Below are 21,814 nucleotides of genomic sequence, written 5' to 3' on the forward strand. Positions count from 1 at the left end.
TAACTGCACTTCATCTCCTTCTTTCTTTAAGTACAATGTAGCTTCATTTTCACTCCTTCTAAACCCCAATTGGATTAAATAGGAATCAATCCTACTATACCAAGCCCTTAGGGCTTGTTTCAAGCCATAAAGAGCTTTGTGTAGCTTGTACACCTTATGCTCATGGCCTGCCACTTTGAATCCTTCGGGTTGCTGCACATATATGTCTTCAACTAATATACCATTTAAAAAAGCTGATTTAACATCTAAATGGTATACCTTCCATCCAAGTTGACCAGCAATTGCAAGAAGGAGCCGAATTGTATCATGCCTAGCAACTGGGGCAAATGTGTCCCCATAATCAACCCCAGCCACTTGTGCAAATCCTTTGACCACCAATCTAGCTTTGTGTTTAAATACAGAACCATCAGGATTGAATTTAGTCTTGAATACCCACTTAACACCAATTTCTTTCTTGTTGTGAGGCAGTACTGTCAAGCTCCAGGTTTGATTCCTTTCAATGGAATCAATTTCTGATTTCATGGCTTCTATCCAAGCTGCATCCTTTGCTGCTTCAGCATAGCTTGTTGGCTCGGCATGCACCAAGTTACACCTATCATATATCTCAGCTAGGGGCCTAACTTTAAGAACATCTGCATCTGAAGTTCCATCAACATCAAACTCAGTTTCAATGCTTGTTTCCCCTGCTGCAGCATCAAGGATTGTGCTCTTCTGATCCACCTCCTTCAAGTCCCAATTCCAGCATGCAATTTCATCAAAGTGCACGTCTCTACTGATCTGAATTTTGGACTCATTCAGGTTGTAAATCCTGTAACCTTTGGATTCAGTTGAATATCCCACAAAAATTCCCTTGACTGTTGTTTCATCTAGCTTCCCTCTTTTGACAGTGGGCACATGAAAATAACACAAAGAACCAAACACCCTTAGATGGTTGGCAGTTGGCTTTCTTCCTGACCAAGCTTCTATGGGTGTTTTTCCATTGACAGACTTTGTGGGAAGCCTGTTTAGCAAGTAAACTGAGGTGTTTACTGCCTCTGCCCATAGAAACTTAGGCAACCTCTTCTCAAACATCATGCACCTTGACATTTCCATGATTGTCCTATTCTTCCTCTCCGAGACACCATTTTGCTGAGGAGAATAAGGCACTATCAACTGGTGCACAATTCCAGTTTGAAGGCAAAAATTCTGGAAATCCCTTGAAGTATATTCTCCACCATTGTCGGTTCTCAGCACCTTAATTCTTTGTCCACTTTGTGTTTCAACCATGCTTTTGAAACTCTTGAACTTTGATAGTGCTTGAGACTTGTTTTCCAGAAACTGGATCCAAATCATTCTGCTATGGTCATCAATGAACAAAATAAAGTAAAAGTTATTGTTCAAAGAGGCTGTCCTCATTGGTCCACAAATGTCAGAATGGACCAATTCCAGCCTTGATTTTGCTCTATTAGCTGTTGCACGAGGGAATGAAACCCTATGGTGCTTCCCCAACTCACAACCTTCACACAAATGTGCACATTCAGAAATGGCAGGCATCCCCTCTATCATGCATCTGTCATGCAACAATTTCAAAGAATCGAAATTGTAGTGCCCAAACCTCTTGTGCCAAACAACACTCATATCAGAATTTGCACTTAATGCATGACCTTCAATGACATTTAAATCAAGATAAAAACTATTTCCATCCATTTTTATCTTTGCTACAGCAGAATCCTTTGTGTCAACAATGAAGCAGCAATTATCCTTAAAGGTTACTTCATAACCATTCCTAAGCATTTGAGGAACACTCAACAAATTTTGATCTAACTCAGGAATGAAGAGGACATTTTTTATAGTTTTTGTACCTCTTGAAGTGCTGACTGTGACAGTGCCTCTTCCTTTAGCTTGCACAAAGTCACCATTTCCCAATTTAATTTTTGGCTTTATTGATCGATCAATTGAGGAAAAAATTGACAAATGCTTTGTCATGTGGCTGGTGCAGCCACTGTCAATAAGCCAAGTGTTCTTCTTGGAGATGGTACTGGTCTGCAAGGCCATGAATAGCTGCTCCTCAGTTTCTTCAGGGTCCTTGTCTTCTTCAGATACATTTGCTTGCTGCTGAAATCCTTGCTGCGGCTGTTTCTTCTTCAGCTTGCAAAACTTTTCACTATGGCCATTTCTCTTGCAAAAATCACAGTGAATGAGAGTTTTGCCTTTGAACCAGCAGTCAGCCTCTGCGTGATTTGTTCTCTTACAATAAGAACAAGGAGAAAAATGTCTACTGGCAGGGACAATAGCTTTACCTTTTGACAGGTTTGATTTACCAGTACTAAAATTTTTCTTGGGAAAAATTCCAAATTTTTTCCCTTTAAAGCTTGCTTGAAATGCTCCTTCAACAGCTTCATTATCTCTCATTTGAACCCTTTGCTCCTGAATTTGAAGCTTGCTGATTAACTCTGCAATAGATAGAGTTTGCAAATCACAAGACTCTTCTATTGCAGAGATTTTAGCCTCAAATCTTTCTGGAATTGACATCATAAGCTTCTCCACTATCTTATGATCTTCAAATGTCTCCCCAAGGAGTCTCATTTGGTTGACAGTGTTCATCAATCTGCCGGAATAGGACTTGACATTTTCATTGTCCTTCATCTTCATTAGCTCAAATTCTCTCTTTAATGCAAGGAGTTTGACTGTTTTGACTCGATTGCTGCCTTCAAATTCAACTTGAAGTTTGTCCCAAATCTGTTTTGGTGTCTCAAGATTCATAATCTTGGTGAAAATGTGGTTTGCAATTCCAGAATGCAAACATGTAATAGCCTTGTCTTTCTTCAAATTTTCTTCTTCATGAGCCCTTATTTGAGCTAAAGTTGGATTTGCACGTAGTGGATATGGATCAGCATCCGTCTCCACAATGTTCCATAAACCTTGGGATCGCAGGAAAAACCTCATTTTGACAGCCCAAATGTGATAGTGCTCACCATCAAAAATTGGAACCGAAGAGTGTGAATGTGCAGAGGATGATGAAGCCATTGATTTCTTAGAAGTTAACTCTCAGTGTTTCTCTCAACCCCCCAAGTGTTTTACACTCACAATCTCTCGTGTTTCACTCAGTAAAATCACCCTCAGTCCCGTAGGAATTTAGCTCTGATACCACTGTTGAAATTTGATGATCTGAACAGTAACTGTTTATAACAGTTACTGTTTGGATTAAATTCTGGAAAATGTGAAATTTGAAGAAATTGAAGACTTGCAATAATGAGCAGAATTGATGAATTGTATTTGCTTAATATTATTCAAAATGGAAATGCCTAATATATAGGCTTACAAAACATGAATTATAATCAAAATTAAACTCTCAACTACACTGAGAGATTTATTGAAATGAAATTACGAAAAAATAGCACACAATCTGCTATTTGAATTCAAATTTGAAAAACACAAAAACAGGACATTATCTTGACTTCAATCTTCCTTCAAGGCAGCATCTCACACGTGTTCGAACAAAGAATACTCCAATATCAGTCATGGCAGATGTTTACAGTTACGGAGTTATGTTGTTGGAAATTGTTTTCTGCAGGAGAAATATAGAAACTAATGTATCAAGACCAGAGGAAGTTCTACTTTCTAATTGGGCATACGAGCTTTTGGTTGAAAGAGAATTGGACAAGCTTGATCTTGGTGAAGATGTAGACTTGCAGAATTTGGAGAAAATGGTTATGGTGGGCATGTGGTGCATTCAAGATGAACCAGGTATCCGTCCTTCTATGAAGTCTGTTGTGTTGATGTTAGAAGGAATTACCAATGTATCTGTTCCTCCACATCCAACTTCAGCTTCAGCATAAGTTTGTAGGTAGGAAAACTATTAATTAAAATTATGTATCCTATAATTGTAGTGGTTGCAACACAAAAAAAAATAAAATTACCATGTTGTTGTGATGGATTGATGGAAGATCAATATGTTACTTGTTATTTCTTTCTTTCTTCCTACGAGGAGAAACTAAGCTTAGAAATTTAATCTCCAATAGCCTCACAAATCAAATGAATTTCTTAACTTGGTTTAAGAGATTAAGAGGTGAAGGTGTATAATGCTAAGGAATCTACGAAATGTAAGTAAAGAAATAAAAAAAAAAGAAAACTATAAAGGAAATTGAAAATTACGATAAGTAAAAGAAAGCGATGTATTGCTGAAATTTTATACAAAAAAATTGTATATATGGGACTAATTAATATTTCCAAATGCTAGATGACCTATTAATAATATTACAAAAATAAAATTCAACATAAACTACAAATCTCAGTCCTATACAAAATGCTTATAGCATATAAGAATTTTACGATATAAATACTAGTAAAACTGATGAAATTTCTTGAGAAAATAATAGTTACTATGATAAAACAGCAATTCAATCTTTATTATTTTGACTTGGAGGGTTGCTTCTGGGTATCAGTGAAGGAAGATAATGACTTCTCTCGGCCAACTGGTCTAACATGTTTGGTAGACTTTTGTGGAACACCACACGAGGCCACTCTAAGAAAAGTTGCAGACGTCTGTAAACATTAAGCGTTGATTTAGACCGGAAAATGGGTCTAAATCAACGCTTAATGTTTCATTTCACACGGTTTTAGCTTTGAAGTTTGCTAGAATTTTCATCACATTAACATTTAGCCAGTATAGTCTAAAAATTAGCTAGCTTTTCTGTATCTGTTTGGCTCTTTACACAACACTCCTGTCCGCATGGCTTTGGTATCAGGGCTTCAGCTTCTAATGTTATCTATACTCTTCGTGGAAGCAAGAACTCAACCGAACCAATTTGGTGAAATGCACTTGGGTTCTCAGTTATCTCCCATCTCTAACATGCATTCATGGCTCTCCCCTTCAGGCCATTTTGCGTTTGGCTTCTATTCACAGGGAAATGGATTTGCTGTAGGAATATGGATGATGGGTCAGCCTAATAACACGGTCGTCTGGACTGCAAATCGAGATGATGAACCAGTCTCCTTCAATGCTACAATTCACTTATCAGAAAAGGGTAAGCTGCTTCTTCGAACTGAGAAGGGCAATGAAAATCTTATTGCTAATATGTCAGAAATCGCAGCTTCAGCTTCAATGCTTGATTCGGGTAATTTCGTGCTTTACAATGGTTCTTCTGTTATTTGGCAAAGCTTTGATCACCCAACTAACACCATATTAGTGTTGGTGGGAGAAACCACTGGTGGTGGCTTTGAAACACTCAGAGGGATAAAACACACTGGTTTTATTACAAAATTCGAAGCTTACAAATAACACAAAATAAAAGCTTAACAACGATACACGCCCTCTCTCTCTATTCTCTTTCTAGTGTTTCTCTCAATTCTCTCCACACAAAATAACATAACTGAGCACCCTATTTATACATAAATTCAGAATACAAAAATCTATTGTTCCAGGTGTGAAGGCGGCTGTTGACCGGCGGTGTGAAGGCGGCTGGCGGCTGCGGCTGGTGGCTGGCGGCTGGTCGGTGGTCGGTGGCTGGTGGCTGGTTGCCTTCCTTGACTGGAACCTTCTGGATTGAGTTTAATTATTCAACAAATCTCCCCTTTAAACTCAATCGAGGGATGTCATGCCAAGCATGAACTTTAATCGGATGAATGTTTCTCCCTTCAATGGCTTTGTGAAGATGTCAGCAACTTGATCATTTGTGTTGCAAGATATCAGTTGGACTTCTTCATTCTTCACATGTTCCCGGATAAAGTGATGACGTGTATCAATGTGTTTGCTCCTCTCATGATACACTAGATTCTTTGCCAATGCGATTGCTGATCGATTGTCAATGTAAATCTCCGTAGGATTTTCTTGAGGAAATCCCAAAAACTTCAGCATATTCCTTAACCATATTGAATGGCATACGGCTGAGTTGGCAGCAACATACTCTGCTTCACAGCTTGATAATGTTACAATCGATTGCTTCTTGGATGACCATGTGAAAGATGTGTCTCCCATGAAAAAGACAAACCCTGTTGTGCTTTTCCTTTCATCTAGATCTCTACCCCAATCACTATCCGAGTAGCCTACAAGATTAAAGTCTTTACTTGAGGTATAAAACATACCTTCATTCATTGTGCCTTTGATGTAGCGAAGAATTCTCTTGGCTGCATTCAAATGAGACTGGTCTGGTGTCTCCATGTATCTGCTGACGAGTCCGACTCCGTAGAGTATATCCGGTCTGGTACATGTCAAGTACCTTAAGCTTCCTACTAAGCTTTTGAAGTAAGTTGGATCAACATTTCCAACCTTACTCTTCCTCAATTCCACTCCATTCTCAACTGGAGTTGATACCGGATTGCAGCTTTCCATCTTGAACCTTTCAAGAATATCTTTGGCGTAACCGCTTTGGGATACAAAAATCCCTTCTTCCTTCTGCGTTACTTCTAAACCAAGAAAATGTGACATTAGACCAATGTCAGTCATTTCAAACTCCTGTACCATGCTTCGTTTGAAGTCTTCAAACATGGTAGGGTTGTTGCCAGTGAATATCAAGTCATCAACATATAGGCACGCAAATAAGATGCTGCCATCTGCTCCTTTCTTCACATATATGGCGTGTTCATATGGACATTTCTCAAATCCATTATCTTAAAAATACCTGTCAATTCTGGTATTCCAAGCACGCAGAGCTTGCTTCAAACCATAGAGAGCCTTCTTCAACTTGTATACTTTGCCTTCATTTTCAGCATCAATGTATCCAAGTGGTTGTTCAACATAGATCTCTTCTTCTAGGAAGCCATTCAGAAATGCTGACTTCACATCGAGTTGATAGATCTTCCATCTATGTTGTGCAGCTAGTGAGATCATCAGTCTGATTGTTTCTAGCCGGGCTACTGGAGCAAATACTTCTCCATAGTCAATGCCTTCTCTCTGTTTGTAGCCTTTAGCCACTAATCTGGCTTTGTATCTTTGCACTTCTCCTTTGGCGTTCTTCTTTATCTTGTAGACCCATTTGACACCTATTGCTTTCTTGTTTTCTGGTAGATAAGTCAGCTTCCAGGTATCATTCTTCTCAATGGCATGTATTTCTTCATCCATTGCTTCTATCCACTTCTCGTCTATGATAGCTTCATCGAAGCTTAGTGGGTCACTATCTGCAAAGAAACAAAACAGAGTTGTATCTTCCATAACCTGAGTGGTATCGTACAACTCTTCAAGATTCCGCATCCTTCTTGGTCTTTCTGATGAGGATGCTGGTGGTGTTGATGATGATGCTCCTGGTGTGTTCCTCCTGTTGAATACAAGGAAACTGTGTGCCGGACTTTGTGGTTCAGCTGCTGGCACAATCGGTTCTTCTACAAGTACTATTGGTACTTCTTCACCTTCAAGGATCAAATCAGTGGTGATCCATTTGACTGCTTCTTGATCACCATTCCATGCCCAAGATTTATCTTCTTCAAAGATAACATCTCTACTCGTAATCACCTTCTTCGTGATGGGATTATACAGCCTGTATCCCATCCTTCTTTCACCATATCCGACAAAGATGCATTTCTCGCTCTTATCATCGAGCTTTCTCCTTCTTGCATCTGGGATCTTTGCATATGCCACACAACCAAAGACTCGTAGATGAGTAACACTTGGTTTGTGACCACTCTATGCTTCTTCTGGAGTAACACCTTGCAAACTTCTGGTCGGGCAGCGATTTAACAGATACACTGCACATGATACAGCTTCAGCCCAGTATTGCTTGGGCAATTTCTTTGCTTTGAGCAGACTTCTTGCCATGTCAAGAATCGTGCGATTCTTCCTTTCTGCTACACCGTTCAGCTGTGGTGTATAGGCTGGCGTTGTCTGATGTCTGATGCCTTGTTGTGTACAATAGGCTTCAAAGTCATTGGCTGTATATTCTCCTCCTTGATCAGATCTCACTGTTCTGATCGTATAACCAGTTTGCTTCTCCACAATTGCTTTAAAATCTTTAAAACAATTGAATACTTCTGACTTCCTCTTCAGAAAGTATATCCACGTTTTTCTACTAAAATCATCAGTAAAAGTGAGGAAGTACCTATTTTGTCCAGTCGACATAGGCGTGATTGGGCCACACACATCTGTGTGTACTAACTCCAGTGGCCTTTTTGCTCTCCAGTTGACTTCTTTGGCAAAACTGGATCTGTGATGTTTGCTGAGGACACAACTCTCACAGACTTCATCTGGATGATCAATGTGAGGCAAACCTTTGACCATCTTCTTGCTTGCTAGCATCTTCAGACTTGTGAAATTCAGATGTCCAAGCCTCAGGTGCCAAAGCCATTCTTCACTGTTGGTGATGGCGCTCAAACACCTTGCTGCATCATACTGGATGTTCAAAGGAAACATCCTGTTCTTGGACATTTTCACGTAGGCCATTAATCTCCAATTGTTGTCTCTAATTGCTAGATGACAATTCTCCGAGTAAAAAGTATAGCCTCTCTCCAAAAGTTGACCTAAGCTGATTAGGTTCTGTTTTATGGCTGGGACATAATAGACATCGGCGATGTAGCTGGAATCGCCATTCTTCATCTTGACTGGGATGTTGCCTTTACCTTTGAATGGAACCTTTGTGGTATCTCCAAAAGTAACTAGACCTTGCTTGGTCTCATCTAGATCACCAAATAACTCTCGGTAGCCGCACATGTGATTGCTGGCTCCAGTATCTAGATACCATATGTCCTCCTTTTTCTTATCAAGTCCTTGTTGGACAAGAAATGCAGTTTCTTCTCTGTCATCCTTCTCTACATAGTTGGCTTGCTCACGTATCTCCAACGGAGCTTTTCTTCTGCATTCAGTGCTATAGTGCCCAAATTGATTGCAACTATAACATTGGATATTCCTCTTGTCACGGTTATTGTAACCGCCTCCTCTTCCTCTAGGAGTGAATGCTTGTTGTCCTCGACCTCCTCTGGTGGTGTTTCTACCACCTTTTCCTCTAAAGCTTGTATTCCAAGAACCTCTTCCTTGGAATCTTTGGAATCCTCCTCTGGATTGTTGACTTCCTCCTTGAGTGGTGTAGCAACTTGATGAAGTCTCCCCTTGCTCATATCTGTCCTTGAGAGACAGCTTTGCTTGTAAGGCATGCTCAATTGCCTTATCTCCATTTCGCTTTACAATCTTCTGCTCATGAGCTTGCAAAGAACTCATAAGCTCTGATACCAATTGTTGGTGGGAGAAACCACTGGTGGTGGCTTTGAAACACTCAGAGGGGATAAAACACACTGGTTTTATTACAAAATTCGAAGCTTACAAATAACACAAAATAAAAGCTTAACAACGATACACGCCCTCTCTCTCTATTCTCTTTCTAGTGTTTCTCTCAATTCTCTCCACACAAAATAACATAACTGAGCACCCTATTTATACATAAATTCAGAATACGAAAATCTACTGTTCCAGGTGTGAAGGCGGCTGTTGACCGGCGGTGTGAAGGCGGCTGGCGGCTGCGGCTGGTGGCTGGCAGCTGGTCGGTGGTCGGTGGTCGGTGGCTGGTGGCTGGTTGCCTTCCTTGACTGGAACCTTCTGGATTGAGTTTAATTATTCAACAATTAGTAGGTCAGAATCTTACTTATTCTGATAAATTGGTTTCAAGTGTGTCGAGCTCAAATCACTCCAGTGGAAGGTTTTTCCTCGCGATGCAGGCAGATGGAAACCTTGTCGCCTACCCTACAAACAGCGCTGGTCTATCTGTTGATGCTTACTGGGCCAGTGATACTTATCAAGACAGCAAAAAGGGGTTGAGTCTCTATCTCAATCCCCAGGGATTTCTGTTCATGGATACGGTCTCTAAAAAACCAGTCTTGTTGGCAAGAAGTTCTTATCCCTGTAACAACAAAACAACAATCTTTCGTGCGACGCTTGATGCTGATGGGATTTTCAGGTTGTATTCACACTGCTTAGAGAACAAAACTAGCCGGAGTGTTCGTATTGAGTGGTCTGCGTTGAATAATCAATGCAATGTTCGTGGCTTCTGTGATTTCAACAGTTATTGCTCTGGCATGGGCACTAATGCTGACTGTTCCTGTTATCCTGGATTTGCTTTCAATGATCCCAGTGAGAAATTCAGTGGATGCTACAAGAATGTCCCTGAAAGTTTTTGCACAGGCACCAAAGAAGGGCAAATGTACGATGTCATAACCGTAGAGAATATATTGTTCGAACGATATCCTTATTCTGTCCTAGATGAGAAGAAAAACAATCGTGGTTTGTCTTGCCTGGAAGATTGTCTTTGTGATGTTGCTGTATATAAGAATGAGAGGTGTGAAAAGTATACTGCACCAATTCGATATGGTATAAAAGATATAAACGAATCATCTATAGCCTTCTTCAAAGTGAAACCAACTCCTGCTGCACCTCCAATGAGCCTGACAATCATCATAGAAAGCAAGAAAAGTTTACTTGAGTTTCTTGCTATAGCATTCGGCTCTGTTACTTTCTTGTGTTTTGTCATTGCAATCTCTACTTTCTGCGTGTACAGGGATCGAGCTTATCTTTACGAAAAGCTGTCAGGAATCATAAGCTTGGCTGGAGAGTTCACTCTGCGATCATTTTCTTATAGTGAGCTTGAGAAAGCTACAAGTGGTTTCATGGAAGAGCTGGGCAGGGGTTCTATTGGTGCAGTTTACAGAGGGACAATGCCTGGGGGTGACAGAACTGTTGCTGTCAAGAGACTTGAGAAAGTTTTAGATGAAGGGGAAAAAAAGTTCCGAGCAGAAATCACTGTGATTGGACAAACTTATCACAGAAACTTGGTTCGGTTGCTTGGTTTTTGTGTGGAGGGCTCTCGGAGGGTTCTCGTCTACGAGTACTTGAGAAACGGTACCCTTGCCGATCTTTTATTCCAGTCTGAGAGGCGCCCCATTTGGAAAGAAAGAGTGAGGATTGCTCTAGATATAGCTCGAGGAATACTCTATCTACATGAAGAGTGTCAAGCCTGCATCATCCATTGCAATATAACCCCTCAAAACATTCTCATGGATGATTCTTGGATGGTCAAAATCTCCGATTTCGGATTATCCAAGCTATTATATCCAGATGAAATAAGAAGCTCGATGGCACTCTCACAGAGTCGAGGGCACATGGCACCTGAATGGCAGAATAACGCCTTGATGTCGGTAAAAGCTGATATCTACAGCTTCGGAGTTTTACTTCTGGAGATCATTTGTTGCAGAAGCAGTATAAAAGTAGACGTCTCAACACCAGATGAAATGAATCTTCCCAGTTGGGCATATCAATGCTTTGCAGCTGGACAGTTGGATAAGCTTGTGAAGGATGAAGATATAGAATTCGAGTCACTGGAAAGAATGGTGAAGATTGGACTGCTGTGCGCTCAACATGATCCAGCTTCACGTCCTTGTATCAAGAATGTGATCTTGATGCTTGAAGGGTCCGGTGACATTCCAGCTCCACCAGCTATAGCTCCATTCCGCAGCACCGCTTAGTTTCCAAATAATTTGCCTCATGTTTTATGCATAATCTATATGTGATATGTAACCATGTATTTCTGTGTTAAATGGTTGTGGATTTGAAGTGATTTGTGAGGCGTTTTTATCTGTTTCTGCTTCCAATTTGACCAGTGAAGTACCAAAATATGTTCAAAGAGACGGAAACAAAAAGAAATTTAAAGCTTTAAATATAAAAAAATATTATTTTTTAAAATGTTTTTTTATTTTAAAATATATTAAAATAATTTTTTTATTTTGTTATATCAACTTATCAAAAATGATTCAAAAATACAAAAAAAACTAATTTTAAACTAAAAAAACCTTCAAAATTTTTGAAAAACATTATACAATTACACAAACAAATACTATGAAAGAAGGTTTGAGGACCAAAAAAAAATTGTATATATAAATACTAAATTCATAGTTTTAAAATAATTTAGAGCTAAAAAAGATTTTAAAACTTTTAAAAAACATGATACAACTCACAAAAAAATACATTTGATAGGAAAAAAACAATTGGACATATAAATACTAAATTCTCAATTTTATTCTTTGAAAAAAAATATAAAACTGCTCCTTATTTTTTTCATATATATATATAAAGAAAAAATATGAAGTATAGTTTGGAAATGTGATAGAAATTATTTTTTAAAATGTATTTTATTTTAAAATATATTGAAAAAATATTTATTATTTATTAAAAAAATATTTTTAATATTAAAAAAAGGATTATGGGCTGAAACCACCCCTAGCTAGCTTGGGCTTTGGATGGAACATAGGCTGCACCCTATCTAGGAAAGCTTAGGCTTGGAAGCTGGGGCGCAGTCAGCCTATGGAACAAATGGACTGTATTTACACAGCCTATATATTTCATTGGATTTCTATGAGTTCAAGACCCTAATACAATTAAGGGTTTGTTTTCCATCAGCCATTTTATATATATATATATATTACTTGTTGTCAAAGATAAATGATTAAATTTATAAAAGTCACATATCCTTTTATTCTGTTGACGAAATTTTCTAATTATATGTTGTCACACATAAATAATTAATTTTACTCCCTCTATTCTTATTTTTAATATCTTATGGGTTTTCTTTTTTATGTTTTCGACTTTGAATTCGGAAAATTAACTCAAGCAAGGTCAATGGCCTATATCCAAAAGTAAAAGTGTAGATTGAAATTATGTAATATTTAATAATTTTGGTTGGGAAAAATCATAAAAACATTTTTATCTTTCACCAACCCGTAAGGAAACAAAGAAAATTCAAAATTATCTCTCTAGACTGGATGTCCTTTCATTTTTTTCTTTTTTCTTTTTGTCTTTTGGGACCATCCTTCTATTTCAGAAGGTGAACCAAAGAGCTATAATGCAAGACGCTCGTCTTGTGCTTTTCCAACTTGTTTGGCACAAAGGATGTAAAGATTGGAACGATTGCAGGCCCTGCAAAAGATTCAACTTGTAAGTCAGGTCACCATCACAGCAAAGAGTGCTTTGCATATCATCTCCCAAATTCTCATGATAGATTGTAAGGAGGTTGACATTGTCTTTGCATTGAGCAAACAAGGAGGAAATGAATTGCTGATTCTATTTCTAATGGAAGATGTTCAGTTAATGCACTAAGTTTGTCGGTAGTGCAGTATAACCTCATAAAAAATTGTGAGCAAGTTAAGAAAATTTAAGAAATCTATTAAATTTTAGTATATATAAAATTAGTTGAGATATTCCATACATTCATATTAATTTTTTTAAAAGAATATCACTATGAAATTTAAAAAATCTATTAAACTTGAGATGTTAAAATTTCATGTGCCATGTAGTTATTTGGCCATCATCAACTTAACCAGACAAAGGGAAACAAAGTTTCATGCATCCCTTGTCTTCTCATGCTCGTATTCCTGGTTAAGCAATTTGTAAGTAAAACCTTGTAAGAGCTCTCAGTGGCTTCCTCTTAGCAGGAACTATCCTGCTGATATGTATGTTCTCAAATTACATCTCTCATGAGACAGAAGAGAAAGAAAACTGCGTGGCTTAAGTTAGTGGCCCGGGCCTACATGCAAGGCACAGAGCCATCAAACACTATTGTTAATCAAACAATACTGGAAAATCAACTATATAAAAGACTTTTTTTTGAGACCATACATTTCAGAAAGGGACAGCTCTCTTTACATTGTGTCTTTCAAGAAAAAAAATTAGATTCTGGGGCTGTCTATTTTTAGGCATGGAGCATGCAAATGTCTTGACAGGAACACTAATGGGAACATGGCTTAATTTGTGATTTTAAAAATTTTAGAAATATTTTGTTTAAAATTAATATATATTTTTAGTATTTTTTAAAAAATAAAATAATATTATTTTGATGTATTTCTGAGTGAAAAAACACTTTGAAAAGCAATCACAGTTACATTCTCAAACACATATTCAATATGCATCTAGTATTGTAAGGTAACGTGTTTTTAAAAAAATATTTTTTATTTGAAAATATATTAAAATAATTTTTTATATTAGTACATAAAAACCATCAAAAAAATTCTAAGAATCCATTAATTTAATTTTGTTTTTTTCAAATCAAATGCACTCAATCGCTTTTAAATACAAAAACAAACAATGATGGAACTAGAAAGAAAATGGTTGGCTAACATAACATGAGCAAGTCATCCTTTAATCCTTTCCAGTAATTGAAAGGTAGGAAATAGTACTTGTTTTATGAATATTTTTTTTATTTATAATAAAAGTGCAAAGAATTAATAAAGAAAAATTTAATATTCGTGCAAAGAATAAAGAAGAATTTATATTCTATTAAGAAGACTTATTTTTTAGACCACACATCTCAGAAAGGGACAGCTCTCCTTACATTATGTCTTTCAAGGAAAAAAGATTCTTGTTATAAGCAACCAGGAAGGTTATGGGGCTGTTTATTTTTACTGGCATGCAGCGTGGAAATGTCCTGACAGGAACACTGATGGGAACATGGCTTAATTTGCGATTCTAAAAATTTTAGAATTTTTTTGTTTAAAATTAATATATTTTTAGTGTTTTTAAAAAATAAAATAACATTATTTTGATATTTATAAGTAAAAAAGTAATTTAAAAAGCAATCACAGCTACACTCTCAAACACATATTTAGTATGCATCTAGTATTGTAAGGTAACGTGTTTTTAAACAATATTTTTTGCTTTAAAATATATTAAAATAATTTTTTATATCATTATATAAAAAACCATCAAAAAAATTTAAAAATCCATTAATTTGGTTTTTTTTTCAAATCAAATGTACTCAATCGTTTTTAAACACAAAAACAAATAATGATGGAACTAGAAAGAAAATGGTTAGCTACTGAAAGATGAGCAAGTCATCCTTTAATCCTTTCTTGTAATTGAAAGGTAGGAAATATTGCAAACTCTTTTTTTTTATTCAATTCTTTCATTTGTAGACAATTTCTTAGTGCCATTTGCATGAAAGAGATGTGAAGGATGGTTATATGATAAGTACAATTTCTAAGTTAGGTTTTAAGTCAATGATAATTGTTGCTACTCAATTTTTTATTCATGTTTTGATAAATTTTAAGAAAAAATTCAAAAATAGCGAAAAATATCAAAAATCCAAAAAAAAAATATTTTTAATATATTTGCATCGTTTTTAGCATTTTCAGCATCTTCTCAAAAGAATTTTTAAATTTTCAAAGATCTTTAGAACGCATTCAACTTTTAATGCACTTTTTTTAAAAATCACCGATTTTCCTCATTCGAGGCGATGTTGATAAGAAAAATCCAAAAAAAAAAAATCAAAATTTACAAAAATAAAAAATAAAAGAAGTTGAGGGAGCAAGTTTAAAAACCTAACATTTTTTTACCTATACATACTGGTCTTCAACACACACAAAAAAAGGGGGGGCTTTTACAAAATAAAGGAAATCCATAAAAAACCCTGAAAACCATAACTCTTTCTCCCCCCTCACACAAACCAACCGGCGACGCCCACTCCCTATCTCTACCAAAAAGAAGTCGTCGGCTTGGTTTTTTTTCTCCCCCAAACAACAACAACCCCAACTAAGCCCATCCCCCTCCATCACCATTATCTCCCATCTTCTTCTCCATCAACAGTGCCCCCCAGTGGTTTTTGATTTCTTTTTCCAGCCCGCTCAAGCCTCCACTTCCCCTCTCAACCAATCATCCTTCCCCCCTGCCTAGCACTAGCACACCACAAAATTGTTTCCCTCGTCTCCATCGACCAGCCTTCCAGAGGTAGCCGACCGACCGACAACCATCACAAGTCGTTACCATCACAAGCCGTTACCACCGACAGGAGTGAAGACCATCAAGCAACATGCCCACAGAGCCATCAGCGTTGTCCACATCGTTAGCCTGCAGCACCATCCACACCCGATCACAAATTCACCGCCACCCTCTGCACACTACAGCACCGCCCAACTGCCGGCCACCTGAAGCGAAGGAGAAGAAGATGTAAATAAAGAAAGATCCGCGGTGAAGCAGATCTGAAAAGGAGAAGACCAAAATAGATCCGAAAAAGAAAGAAAAATTAAAATCAACTAGCTTGGGTGTTTTATTCTTTTGCAGGTGATGAAGACCCTCACCACCAGCAGGGAATGGAAGAGGAGATGAAGATGAGCTAGACCCACCTGATTTCCAAGTTTTTTGTGCGGTAGCGAGTGAACCCACGTGCAGTTAGCGGCAGTGGCACGTGGAGGAGATGCGCCACTACTGTTCATGCAGGTCCAAAATTTTTCCTAACATTATTAAAGATTTTTTAGGGTCTGTTTTGTAATTTTTAAAGTGTTTAATGTAATTTTTTCTTAGTTTTTTTTTTTTGAATTTGTATAATTTGTAGTATATAAGAAAAAAAAAAGAAAAAATATAGTAAAAGTGTATGTGTGTGTTTGTACTTGTTTTATGAATATGTTTTTATTTATAATAAAACTGCAAAGAATTAATAAAGAAGAATTTAATATTCTTGCAAAGAATAAAGAAGAATTTATATTATATTAAGAAGACTTTTTTTTTAGACCATACATCTCAGAAAGGGACAGCTCTCCTTACATTATATCTTTCAAGTAAAAAGATTCTTGTTATAAGCAACCAGGAAGGTTCTGGGGTTGTCTATTTTTACTGGCATGCAGCGTGGAAATGTCCTGGCAAGAACACTGATGGGAACATGACTCAATTTGCGATTCTAAAAATTTTAGAATTTTTTTTATTTAAAATTAATATATTTTTTAGTATTTTTAAAAAATAAAATAACATTATTTTGATATATTTCTAAGTGAAAATCACTTTGAAAAGCAATTACAACTACACTCTCAAACACATATTTAGTATGCATCTAGTATTGTAAAGGTAACGTGTTTTTTTAAAAAGTATTTTTTGCTTGAAAAGTATTAAAATAATTTTTTATATTAGTACGTAAAAACCATCAAAAAGCTTTTAAAAATCCATTAATTTGATTTTTTTTTTCAAGTCAAATGCACTCAATAGCTTTTAAATGCAAAAACAAACAATGATGGAACTAGAAAGAAAATGGTTAGCTAATGTAAGATGAGCAAGTCATCCTTTAATCCTTTCCTGTAATTGAAAGGCAGGAAATAGTACTTGATTTATGAATATTTTTTTATTTATAAAAAAACTGCAAAGAATTAATAAAGAAGAATTTAATATTCTTGCAAAGAATAAAGAAGAATTTATATTCTATTAAGAAGACCTACTTTTTAGACCATACATTTGAGAAAGGAAAAATGTTTTGCCAAAGAAGAGATCTCTAGCTTATTTTTTGAAAGGATAACATTCACAATTGGTGACGATGGGTGACCTAATCTAAAATGCCAATATATTAGTGCAATCTTTAAATTGGAAAAGGCAATTGGAGAGAAGACGTTAGATTGAACCCTGACCATTCATAGACGCCACCTTTGCTCTCATTTTGAGCTCGAACCACTCTCGTTAACAGATCTTTCATAAGAAAATACCAGGGTAAGAATTTAATGGAAACATTATGTGTTACACAAAACTAATAAATAAAAATAAGATTCTTTTTAATTTCAGGAACACAAAGAATATTCCTGTGATTAAAAAGATTTGAGGAGGTTTGTAGAGTTGTGGAGCATGTATGTGTAATGTGCATGCTTGTACCATCACCAATCATAACATTGTTTGAGCTAGTGCATGGAGTGTGAAGACATGGGTTGTTTAGATTAGCTATGATATGGTCAGAAGCACCATTATCCAACAGCCACGAAGGAGTGTTGGGACTATTGCTTGCGGCAAGATGAGCCTGTGGCTGCCATGAGTTAGGATTGTTGTTGGCCTTGGGAAAATCTATCTCTTAAGGCACAAATTTGAAGGAGGGGCATCTTTTTGCAGTGTGCCCTTGGAGTCCACAAACCTGGTAGTATCCTAGGTAAGGACGAGGGCCAGGACATTGTTTGTGAAGTCCCTAATTGTTAACTGGTCCTTGCAGCCTTGAAGGACCTTGGTAGGACGTGCCCTATTGTGGTGAGGTAGGAGGGTGAGATCGACTCAAAGTTGAGGTCTGAGATCGATATTCAAGATGACCAGTGGCTTCATTGGGCGTAGGTGAGAATTGCAAGGGGGCTTTGGTTAAGGCATGTAGAGAAGCTTCAAACATAAGTAATTTCTCATGAAGTTCGTCAAAGGTTATTGAAGTGTCGCGGGCTTGTACGACATGCACAAGTTCTTTCTAGTCATCTCCCAATTCTTCCAAAAAAATTTATGGGGGCACCAAGCATTGCTAATTCATTAACTCGTGCTTTAATAGAGTGAATGAAATCTAAGATGTTAAGAGAGCCTTTATTGAGGGCTTTGAAGTTGGCCTTGACTTGCTTGATGCAGTCTCTTGAGGGGGTGGCATATGTGGATGCTAAAATCTTCCAAGCTTCCTGGGAAGTAGTTGCTCGAGCAATAAATGGAATAATGGTGTGGTGAATCGATCCAATGAGAGCATTGAGTATTAGTTGATCTTGACGTACCCATGTATAATACTCAGGATTATGAGTGTTTGAGTCATCGGTGATGAGATGTTGTGGTGGACAAGGTTTCATTCCATCAACAAAACTATCACGACCTGAATCCCGGATCCATGACCCGCACATAGGCAAGGTTTCCCTCCAAGGTTCCATACCTATGCGAACCCAAACTTACATACAAACTTTTCCTAACTCAATCAGAGTTCAACATAACACTAACAACAAAACTAACTTCATAATATAATTCAATTGTCCTAATACAAGAGTTAATATAATTTCATAGTTTTGGAGCACTAACTAGACATAAAAGAAAAGGTACAAATTACAACCAAAAAGCAGGTTCGGAAGGTTCAACAGAAGTAACCCGCTATCAAGCTATAAGCCTGAAAAGATAAATAATGAGAGGGTGAGTTCATCAATTTAGTGAGTAGATAATGTTCAATATACACACACGAGGTAATATAACAATGAGAATACACACACACACACACACACACACACACACACACTCAATTATGGCTCTAGGTTCTTATAAGAAGGTTTCTCAAATAGGCCATAATAAGAAAATCATATGGTAAAGTTCGTCAGAAAATCAAAATGCAATTGGCATAAGGCTCCGTACTGTGGGATGATCAGTCCACATAGGTTGGTGACTCCCCCGACCAACTAGAGTTCAGATACGATGTGCACAAAGACTAACACTACCCTGTTAGCATTGGTGTTCTGACTGACATACCATAGGTTCATTATCATAATCAAACAAACATATTTCTATCTCAAAGCTCAACTCATGACATCAATCAAATGAGGAGCTATCAATTTAGAAGTCAATTCAAAATATATACTGGTTCATATCAAGAATTTAGATTTAATAATTGATCATGCTTTATCATAAGGATAATAATCAACATATATATTAACAAGAAGCATGATCCAATTCATATTAACAAATCAAACATTTATAATATTTCTCATGAATATGGAAAATTATTCACTCACCTGACTCAAAAGCAAACAACACTCAAAAGCTGATACCGAAGGAAATCCTACTGACGTCCCGCCGGTAGAATATCAGGATTATCTGAATACAAAGGAGACATATTCAAAAACAACTCAAAAGAACATTTAACTTATTTAATACACTTAACTAAGGGTGTATTCCGTAACCCTATATGTTTTTGAACTAACTAGTTAATTTTCTTAAAAACCTAAAATTTAACGGTTTTCTCGAAATCTAATCCATAATAAAACAACTAATAAAATTGGTAATAATTCACTAAATAACCTTTAATTATTCATCAAAATAATCTAAAAAGGCTAATATTACAGCTAGGGACTAATCTGGAATTTATCATATTTTTAGGGCCAAATTGTAATTTTCATCTAATTGGACGACCAAACTAAACATATCATAAATTCATTAATATAGTGGAATTATGTCCTTAATTCATCCTCATTTCTGTATATAACCTCTAATTATGCTCCAGGGACCATTCTGGAATTTTACCAAAATTTTAGGGTCAAATTGTAATTTTTGTCAAATTGGAGGACCAAATTGAAAGTGTTAAATTTTCATATCTATACAGTAATTCTGCCCATAATTTCATATGGTATTCTATTCAGAATCTCAGAATATGCTCCAGGGACCATTCTGGAATTTTTCCAAAATTTTATGGTCAAATTGTAATTTTTGTCAAATTGGAGGACCAAATTGAAAGTGTTAAATTTTGATATCTATACAGTAATTCTGCCCATAATTCATATGTTATTCTGTTCATAATCTCGGAATATGCTCCAAGGACCAATTTGTAATTTTCCAAAGTTTGGGGATTAAACTGTAATTTTTGCAAATTGAGGGACCAAATTGAATTTTTGTCATCTTCAACCTCCAATCAAGAATTTTAACAGAAACCCAACTGTTCTCTCCAAATTTCTAACACAGATTTCACCATTTAAACAATTCATAACTTAAAACCTTCACAATCTTCCATAATCAACTAAATAATTAATTACCCATAACAATCAACCCCTAACATTCAAATTAATTCATCAATCAAACCCAAAACATAATCTTCAAAACCCTAACATTCATCAAAACCAAAATTAAAGTTCAAATAACATATTATACACATTAAACAACCTAAATCTTACCTTTAAACTTATTTCCTTCAACTCCTTTCTATTTCCTTTTTAATTTCCCTCTTTTGTCTTCTTCTTCTTCCCCTTTTCTTCCCTTCTCCCGTCAGTTTTTTTCAATCTTAATTTCAGGTCTCTCTCTTTTTTTTTTTCTATTTATATTTATCAACTTTTATTCAATTACCACAATACCCCTCATTTAATTATACTTACTTCTAAACCACCAAGGGCTTGGTTGTCTTTTCCTACTCTTTTAATTCAAAACATTACAAAAACCTTGGAGATCATAACCAATAAAAAGTGTTTGGAATTGCATTTTTCCATAACAGATAGTTGGAGCTTGTGAGCTTGAGAGGAACTTGTGCCGTGATATTAATGGTTACCATGTTGTGTAGGCCGGTTATATCCTAGAAATGAAGTGTATATCTTATCATTAATTGTATCTTAATTATAGGATTCTTTGAATCAAAGATGATATTATATATAAGACCATAATGTAACAATAAAGATTATCAAGGAAACATATTTTTTTGTATCTCTTTATTCTTCCCGTCTTCAGCTCTTCCCTCCTTATTTTTCTTTTTTTTCATGGTATCAGAGCCATTGACTCACGTCACACAAATGGCCTTCTCTGCAACAAACACCTCTGATGTCGTTGCAAATGGCATTCCCCCACTTGTTTCTTCTCTAGCCATAAAAGTCACAAAACTCTCAAAAGACAACTATCATGTCTGGAAAGCTCAATTAATTCCTTTCTTTCGTGGTCAAGGTATCTTTGGATACCTTGATGGAACCATTCTCATTCCACCTAAAAACAATTCTATGGCTGCAACCTTTTATGTCATCTCCAACCCTCTCCATGAACATTGGCAGTGACAAGATGCCATCATAGTTGCTATTATGTTCTCTACAATTTTAGAAAACATTTTTATCCAAGTGGTCTCTCACACCACCTTTGCTACAATTTTGTGTACTCTAGCGAAATCCTTTTCTTCTCAATCACGTGATCAAGTTATTCAACTCCGCACTAAACTTGTAAACACTCGTAAGGGTGCACAATCTGCTCATGACTTCTTTATGCAGATCAAACGTATGGAAGATGAACTTGTTGTCGCTGGTCATGCTCTTCACTGTGATGAAATCATCTCCTATCTACTATCGGGTCTTGGCCATGATTATGACTCCTTTGTCACTACCATCATAGCACGCACAGATCCTGTAACCTTAGAGGAAGTATATGCTCTCTTACTCACCACAAAGT

General features: G+C 36.5%; 1 protein-coding gene and 1 non-coding gene across 2 annotated transcripts; both read left to right on the forward strand.

Moving 5' to 3' along the window:
- The first annotated feature begins 9,535 nt into the window (after window positions 1-9,535).
- Window positions 9,536-11,507, forward strand: LOC118062791 (G-type lectin S-receptor-like serine/threonine-protein kinase LECRK3). Its single transcript, XM_035076633.2, has one exon. It carries the CDS (start codon window positions 9,610-9,612, stop codon window positions 11,413-11,415), a length of 1,806 nt encoding a protein of 601 aa, XP_034932524.1. The 5' UTR covers window positions 9,536-9,609; the 3' UTR covers window positions 11,416-11,507.
- Window positions 11,508-21,675: 10,168 nt separating this feature from the next.
- Window positions 21,676-21,814, forward strand: LOC118062813 (small nucleolar RNA Z247). The gene has a single exon (XR_004689833.1). It is a non-coding gene; the product is annotated as a small nucleolar RNA Z247 (small nucleolar RNA).

Source organism: Populus alba, chromosome 19, assembly GCF_005239225.2.
Source record: "Populus alba chromosome 19, ASM523922v2, whole genome shotgun sequence".
In the NCBI taxonomy this organism is placed as follows: Eukaryota; Viridiplantae; Streptophyta; class Magnoliopsida; order Malpighiales; family Salicaceae; genus Populus; species Populus alba.